Genomic DNA, 8,858 nt, shown 5'->3' with positions numbered 1-8,858 from the left:
GGATCTCAGCTCACTGCAAGCTCCGCCTCCCGGGTTTACGCCATTCTCCTGCCTCAGCCTCCCGAGTAGCTGGGACTACAGGCGCCCGCCACCAAGCCCGGCTAGTTTTTTGTATTTTTTAGTAGAGACGGGGTTTCACTGTGTTAGCCAGGATGGTCTCGATCTCCTGACCTCATGATCCGCCCGTCTTGGCCTCCCAAAGTGCTGGGATTACAGGCTTGAGCCACCGCGCCCGGCCTAGTTTGTCTTTTAAGGTCAGTAAAACCTCCTGGGCCTTGCCAGAGTGGAAATTGCAATCAAAATAGAGTTTAGTTTACTCTTAAAATAAAACTTGCTGAAAACAAAGGCAACAGTCATCAGCTGTCTCTATATGACAATTCAAATGCGCAACTCCTTAATCAGCTAACAGAACAGCTTCCTCAATTATATACAAACCACTGAGACGGATCTCTAACAACTAGGAAAATCATCTAGAGTCACAGTGATAGTTGCCATTCCACACACTGTTAGACTGGACCAATGCTAAGGTTGACAACAAGAAACTCAAATATCTTTTACTAACAAAACAAATGAGTAGAAGGTGCAGACAAGGTGAAGAGGAAATGTTTTATAGATTGCCTAACACCTGGATGTGAACAACATGTCACAGCTTAGACTTATAGAAAACTATATCATACATACTGTCCTTCCAAATAAGAGCTTACTTGAGCAGTGAGGAGGAACAGAGAGAGGATGACATTTAGGAGGTACAACAAGCCAAGTGTTAGATCAATAATCAGCATCTGGAGATCAACTGATGTTTATCATCATCTTTTAGAATAGAAAGTCCTGTTTTCATTACAGTGATAACCACATTTTATTTTGTTTCTGCTCCCATGTATAGGGAGCCATAATTGCCATTATTAATCATTTTTTATTATAAATGTACGATAGTGTTCTAGTGATAATATATAATGGTCTCTGCATTATTGTGATCAGATCTTTGGTGGCAACTGGCTATTAAAAACAACAGTGTTGATTAGATCTCTGTAGATCAAAGTAGGACAAAACTTCAGACTTCAGGTTTCACCAAGTGGTTGGAAGTTGCCTATTTTACAGAGTAAAGGTAAATTATCACATTTAGCTAGGTTAATCTCAGGCTGCAAGTAGAAAACATATTTTGTGATCACTTTTACAAATTGGCAAGCAAAGTGTATGTTTTATTTTAAATAAATGTATGTTAGAATTTAAGTAAATTGTTACTGTAAATAATAAAAGCTGATATATCCCAAATACCTCACTATGCAGTGATTAAAAATAGGCAACATCAATTTGATATTTATAAAATGTTATTTCAGGCAATTTTTATGAAGTAATATCTTGCCAACAGATACTAATTTTAATTTCTGTTCTCTAGGAAAGTAATATATTTTACTATGCCACTCATAATCTATTTTAAACATCACATGAGTTATTCTGTGTTAATTATATGAGTTTACAGAAAATAGGATATGAACAAATCCAAGTTTTGTGTTTCAAAATACTAAACTTTACTGCTAAGCAAATAATGGCTTCTTCATTCATTTTTAAGTTTCTTGAAGGCAGGTTAGTTGTTCTTATTTTATAAAATGACATGTGAACTATGAATGAGAGTTGAAAGAGGAGGATGGATTTGCATTAACTTACTAAGAAGAAATCTTAATTTGGGAAATTAATAAAATAATCTGTTCAGAACTCACCAACATACATAACATTGTAAAGCTGTCCCAAATAATTCCTTTGGAAAAAAAGAGGCTGTGAAGTTAATCTGGGCACCCAGCTAGTGTCTCTTCTTCTGCATAGAAGACAGTCTCTACTTGACAATCTCTGATGAAAAAGAATCTATCATAAATGCCATAATGTTTTAAATCTTAGAGGAGTCTCAAAGGTTAGCAGAAAATAAATGTCAGTATCAAGTTATATGTACTTAAAATTTCTCATTTTGTAATTTTACCTCATTTTATATTTATTTTTAATCGAGGTAGAATGGTCTCTAAACACGGAAGCAGTACATGAATAAAGGGCTGAATTCATTACTGTTGAATATATTGGCTAAACCACGTTTGCTTTCTCTGTTTATCAGTAGCCAGCACAGAGGTTACAAAAATAAGATTTGTAAGACTGACCCATGCTCAAATCACAGATCTACTGAAAAGTCACTGAGGAAATGACTTAACCTACCTAAATTCAGTGTTCTTATCACACAGTGGGGATGATAAGGAACGGGAATGTTACCAGAATGAAAAGAACCACATGTGAAATGCTTAATATAGTGCCTGGAAAATGGCAAGTTCTCAGTCAAGGTGAGCCTTTAAATAAAGTTACTATTATGATGAACCCTGTGTGGTAAAAGGGACTTTAGAGAATGTCTGGAATTTGAAGGTGAATACATTGCTTAGTTATGCCCAGGAACTGACTCTGCTTGGTGGGGCTGAATTTAGGTCACTAACTTTGAGAGACTGTGATGTCTAAATAGTTCCTAATGTGGACACAGATTATTTTTATAAATTCTTCATGATAGTAGTTAAAATCCACATATAAAAGGCCTGTGTGCTGCAAAAAATTCCATTTTGGATCCAGCAAAATCCAGGCCTGGTCACTGGCAACTGTCCCTGGAAGCTCTAAGTAATCTAGGGACCAAGGTGTACAAGGGAAGTCCTTTCACAGTTCCTGCATTGGCTTTGTTTTGCCTGATCTCTTCAGCAGAATTTTATATCCTTTGTGAAATAAGAGCCTAATCTAAATTTATAGCGAGTGTATAGATTCCTTTCACCAATATGCAAATTACCTGAGATCATGCAATGGTCAGGCTTAGGTCATTTATCATGCATTTCTCTCTTTCTTTTTTTCTTTTTTTGAAATACACAAATCTATGGTGTGGATCAGTCTAAATTATATTTCCCAGAGAAGTAACTAAAGGGAGCAAAATTAACTCTTGTACAATACATGCTACTAAACTGTTTACTTATTCTAAGTAATAGGAGAAAGTTTATTTTCTGTAGTCAGTACCATATTAACAACAAGCACTGCAGACATTTCTCTTACTACATCTAAATTCTCTTGCTTGAGCCAACCTACCTCCCTTACTCTCACCCCCAGGCCTTATACAAGTCCACCATGACCACAGGTGCTAAAACAGGCCCTGCAGATCAAACACACCAGGTGAACCCATTTTTTGGTCTCTCACACTAATTTAACTTAAGGATACAGAAATATATTAAAAGGAGAATTGAGAATAAGTCAGAATTACATCCTCACTTGTGTCTCCTTTTATCTCATTTCAAAACTAGGAGTAGAAGTAGAAACTGAATCCTGGGAAAGGCCAAGATCATAGAATCATGGCACATTTTTCCATAATTGGAGAAATTTTAGAAGAAAAGAAAACATGAAAAGTCTAAAGACACTCTGTGTAACAATTCTTAGAGTTAGCTTCATGAAAGGTGAAGAGAAAACATTCCTAGAAGTAAGTGGAAATCGCTAATGCTTAAGAGCAGTATTTGGAAAATCTATACAGCATAATTATAAGATAATTAATTGTGCTTTAGAAAAGGGGTCTAGATATCAAAAACAATCCTATAATTTAATATTTTTTTTTCTGGAAGAAAAATTGTTATTATTTAACCCTCCAAAAGAATATAAACACTTTCATTCTAGCAACTGAATTAAATATCATGTATAACCCCTGCAAATACATTTCCTCGTGGGGCAAGAATAAAGCAAATAGGCATTATAAAACTGGTTTAGGCCGGACACGGTGGCTCACGCCTGTAATCCCAGCACTTTGCGAGGCCGAGGCGAGCGGATCACGAGGTCAGGAAATCGAGACCATCCTGGCTAACATGGTGAAACCCCGTCTTCACTAAAAAATACAAAAAAAACCAGCCGGGCGAGGTGGCGGGCGCCTGTAGTCCCAGCTACTTGGGAGGCTGAGGCAGGAGAACGGCGTGAACCCGGGAGGCGGAGCTTGCAGTGAGCCGAGATCGCAACACCGCACTCCAGCCTGGGCGACAGAGCGAGACTCCGAAAATGAAATAAAATGAAATAAAATAAAATAAAATAAAATAAAATAAAATACTGGTTTAGCTTTGTAGCTGGAGGATTGGCCCTTTTGTTAATACAACACGGGACAAGTGGAAATTAGAAACCTGCATATGCGACAAGGAAAAGATGAGTTAAGATGTCTAATGATAAATGTATTCAAAATGTTCAAAAAGTATTGATCATCAACAATAACAATGAAAACTTAAAGCCATTGTTGTTGATGGGCAGAATGCCAGTTCTCTTTAAAAGAAATGTTCCCAAAATAATCCCATTATATTATCTTCCTCAGATTTTAATGTGCTATTGTTTAATTTTTGTGCTTAATATTAATGATCTTTTCATTTTAAGTTTGCTTATGGATAATTAATAAAAGTGATGATTAATAATTCAAGGACTGTTTCATGTTTACATTAAGAATATCTATATATTATCTAGTTAATTATGTGCATGTTAATAATTTATTTAACTTGAAAGCAATATTATAAAAACTTTGGTAGTCTACTTCTTTAATTATCATTAAAATATATCATTATACTTGGGAAGAATGAGTGTGGATATACTAACAACTAAATATGACAATATAAATGTATTTGACAGTACATTTAATCTCTCCCCTCTCACCTACCTTCGCATTTATTTTCAGTGTAATACCTTTTCATTAAAGATGGTTAAAATACAAAGAAAAAATGATTTTAAAATCTATTTTCCCAAATAACACCCAGTCTTAACTTTTTGGTGTATTTTTTAATACAGCCTTAGCTTCTGAGGTTAATGCTTATAGAACTAGAACATAAACAAAAATTCTTCTATTTAAGATACTATTACAATTTAGACACAAACAACATGCTAAAACAAGAAATGCTGACATGCACAAACATCAGTAAAATAGGTAAATGTTGAAAGAAAAAGTGCTAAAATAAATTCCTTAAGAAAAGAATACTATAGAACAGCACTCCTTCCTTAAATTTATAAATAACCTATTTTGATTTGAATGTATGCAAGATCTAAGAATTATATTTAGCTACTGATTTCAATGTACTTTCAATATGGCACTACTAAATCCAGAATCGGTAAGAAAAAAGAGAGACAGCAAGAGAGCAAACTACTCTCCACTTATTGTACATGAGTAAAAATACTTGACTTCATTGTTACTGCTTATGGGTTTTGTAGTTCAAGAGAAAATTATGAAGCAGTATCCCCAAGGATTTTCATAAAAGCTGGGAAAAGAAACATCAGTTGTCATTCAAGGCTTAAAGTATCTGTCCAGTCGATTACAAATTCAGGAGGATTCTAAAATTTTTAATATACTCAGATCTTTAATCTGTCACAAAGGCAATGCCAACTTGAGGCGAAACTGGAAACCCTGAGATGGACAAATCAAATAAAATGCCTCCAGGAGCTTCACTGTAGGTCTTTCAATGAACTGAGTAAAGCACACTGAGGATTTTCTCAGCTGTTTTTGGCTCAGCAGGATAGACACGAAATCAGCAGGAGAACAGCAGAAGATGGATAGATAGTGTCAGAAAGAATGAAGAGTAGAACTAGCTATTGCAGAAAAAAAAGGCAGGTGGAGGGAGTCAGTCTTTCTCATTGGAAATGAGACAGAAATGGAATCGAGGCCTCCAAAACTAACAGCGAAGTTAGTATACGTACAAACACACTCCCAGCCCTCGCGTGCATGCCAGTGCTTGCAGCCGTCACACTTCCTTCCCGTGGCTCCGGGTCGGCACGTGCAGATTCCTGTGACAGGGTCACAGGGCACAGGCAGTGAGCCATAGGGATCACACTCACATTCTTGGCAGGAGCCTCCAGGGCTGCTTGGACTGCCAGTATAGCCAGGGGCACACCTGAATTGAAACAGTGACAAAGCAAAAGAGGTTAATAGCAAGTCATGTCTCCACATTGTTGTGTGCGTGGTCTTCTGTTTTGATGAAACAAAACTGATAGCAAGAGTCCATAAGTCAGTTAACTTTTCCTGTAAAGGGCCAGATAGTAAATAGTAGACTTTGCAGGACATAGGGAAAATTAAGATTATGCCGTGAAAAAGAAATAAAATTCTGAAGCATTCTGCTGTTGTTGTTGACAGAATTGAAAACGTAATAATGATAATAATAACAAGTCAAATTACTTTGTAATATCAGGCTACTAATGAGAAGAATTGGATTCTTCCTGAGGTTTGAAATTATCCTTCATTTGGGTTATAATTTAGTGCTTGCTGTCATCAAATTGATTGTAAATGCTGACCTGTAACAACAGTTCTTAACTGAGTGCCACACAGAATCAGAAATAGGCCAGATTTGGCCTGTGGACCATAGTTTGTCTGTCACTGCTCTAGATCATAAACTTTTTTGTTAAGTTCTCTTCTACAATTAGAGATGAATACAATTCTATATTGACTTCTGGGCTTTCCTATACTCATGAATTTCAGAGCTCAAAATAACCAAATAATACAATGCATTAATTTTACTAATGAGGCAAAAGAGGCAAGTTAAGTGGCAATAGGCTACTCAGATTTTCTGTTTAATTTTATTCATCTTTTATTTTTACCACATCTTCCTCAAGATGGATTTTTCATGTGTATCTGTGGAAGTGGGTTAATGATATGCAAACAAAATATATAACACTGATTTGGAAAATTAGAAAGAGAATCTAACTGGATGAACCCTAAATGCAGTCCATTAATTGACTCTTCCACCTACCTATGCATCCATTCACCTAAGTGTATTTCACTCGGGGTTATGACACTGGAAGTTTGGTAACTTTACACAATGCTAGCAGGGCCATATATTGCGGTTTGCCCAGGACAATTTCATACTACCTGTTGTTTTGGCTTAATTGCTAAAACACTTCCTGTTTTAATATAGTGTCTCAGATTGGACAACAAGTTATATATACGGTCAGTGTAAATATAACCAACAGTTAGAATTTTTGTTGAACAGGCAAGTATGTGAGCAAGTTGAGAGACAGTAAGGGACTGGAGCCAACAGCTATAAATACTGGTAAGATAATCATAGACCATCTTTAGCTGCCTGAGACTGTGAAATCTGCATGGCTGACTGTGAAAGTTAATTCATCCTGTGCTGGTTAGAAAAGGCAAAACACGAAGAAAACGATTTGTGACATTAGACTTTTATACATTTATGTTTTTGATTATTTTCTTTTCAATGAAAGATTACAAATACTGAAAATAGCATTTAAGTAAGTCCACTTGAATGACTTCTTAACATTTACAGGTAAAATAATTGTATTCCAAGCAGATTCAGATTGATTAAATGTTCAAAGAGTTTATTACAAGAGTATTGAAAATAAAGTATGGGGAGAGGTTTCTATATTACAGGGATACTCAAGAAATTTAAGCAGTTTTAGACCTAACCTGATCAGTCTGGGCAGGTCAAAAGATGATTTAAATGATTTAAGAAGCTCTCAGCACTGGAACAAATTTATTTGGAAGGTTACAATAAAAATTTAACCAAGAACTTTGGTTTAATATAGCTGAATAAAGCAATTTTTCAGAGACATATAACCTGATCATTTATATGTTACAGATGATGAATGCAAAGCTATAACAACATTTGAGGACAGGAAAAACAATTTAAGTCACTCACATTTGATACTGTATGGCCCTGCTCATCTATATGCTATACAAACCGACAGCTTTTATTGATTAAATACTCCTGGATATTAAAAAATAAATTTTCTGGAATCATTCTGCTTTAACACTATAATTGTTATTTTAGTGTACCCTTCTAGCCTTTTCTATACACTTGCTTTTGTAGAACATGTAACTACAGTGTATAAATGTAGCTACACTATAAATTTTTTTTCATGAATTGCTGTATATAATCCTTTTGGTGCCCAGCAATGCTTTTAGTCACTATCCTACTGGTGACTATCCTACTGCAAGAAATAAGTATTAGTCTAACCATAAATACCAAAGCTCACTGATGGATATTAACAAGTATGTACTTGTATCACCTATATCTATATCCAAATGATGTACATATCTTCAGAACAAATGGAAATATTTTTAGATTTGGTGTTGCTGTGAGTTATTTCATTGCTGCTAATTTCTATTGGCATGGAAATTATGAATCCACTGTTTTATATATATGCAAATATTGGATATTGTGTTTAGAGTTACCACATATGGATTTATTTAGAAATATATTTTACAAATGTATAAAAATTGCATTGGGATTTATAAAAGTTAAGCCTAATTATTTAGTTACTTATTGCCATGATGAATACAGCTGTTGCTTGCTATATAAAACAAGACTCTTAAGTGGGTGCTGATAATTAGTATTAGTTTACATTTACAAAGAAACTTATTTAAGTGTTCTTTGGAGAATCTAGCAAAGGAATGGGTGAAGCAGGACATGGAAAAGAAAAACTCTAAGGGTGTGATTTCAGGTGATGTCCCAGTCTTAGCCTGATTCCATGGAATGCTCTGGAGCATAAAATAAGATCTCAAAACTTGTTCCACTTAGGGGCCAAAGAGCTGGACTTTTGTACTCTCATGCTGGTTAGCCATGGGCCACTGCAGGAAGGTGGGGTAAGCACTCAGGCCTTTCTTCCTCTTCTGTTGGAGAGAAGGCTTCAGTGTAGGTGCCTAGGCAGGGCATCAACAGTGTCCTTTACACACTTATTGTCATAATATTAGCGTAAATAGGTGGCCTATCGATGATTCCTGAGATAATAGATGAGGAAAATGGAATGTAGCTAAACTGTTGGAACTGAGCAGAGTCTATGGATGTTTATAAAACTTTTATACTGCTAGCAATTATGCTAGAATTATCATG

General features: G+C 35.5%; 1 protein-coding gene across 1 annotated transcript in view; it reads right to left on the bottom strand.

Annotated features, from left to right (window-relative positions):
* Nucleotides 1-8,858, bottom strand: part of LAMA2 (laminin subunit alpha 2) — a 640,343-nt gene that overhangs the window by 166,450 nt on the left and 465,035 nt on the right. Inside the window, exon 32 of the mRNA XM_017879679.1 lies at nt 5,713-5,906. Coding sequence (XP_017735168.1) covers nt 5,713-5,906 — 194 coding nt within the window. The remainder of the gene's footprint in view (nt 1-5,712; nt 5,907-8,858) is intronic.

Source organism: Rhinopithecus bieti, unplaced genomic scaffold (genome assembly GCF_001698545.2).
Source record: "Rhinopithecus bieti isolate Rb0 unplaced genomic scaffold, ASM169854v2 scaffold_19, whole genome shotgun sequence".
NCBI lineage: Eukaryota > Metazoa > Chordata > Mammalia > Primates > Cercopithecidae > Rhinopithecus > Rhinopithecus bieti.
The sequence above is the reverse complement of the archived record's forward strand: the minus strand, read 5'-3'. Positions and strand labels throughout refer to the sequence as shown.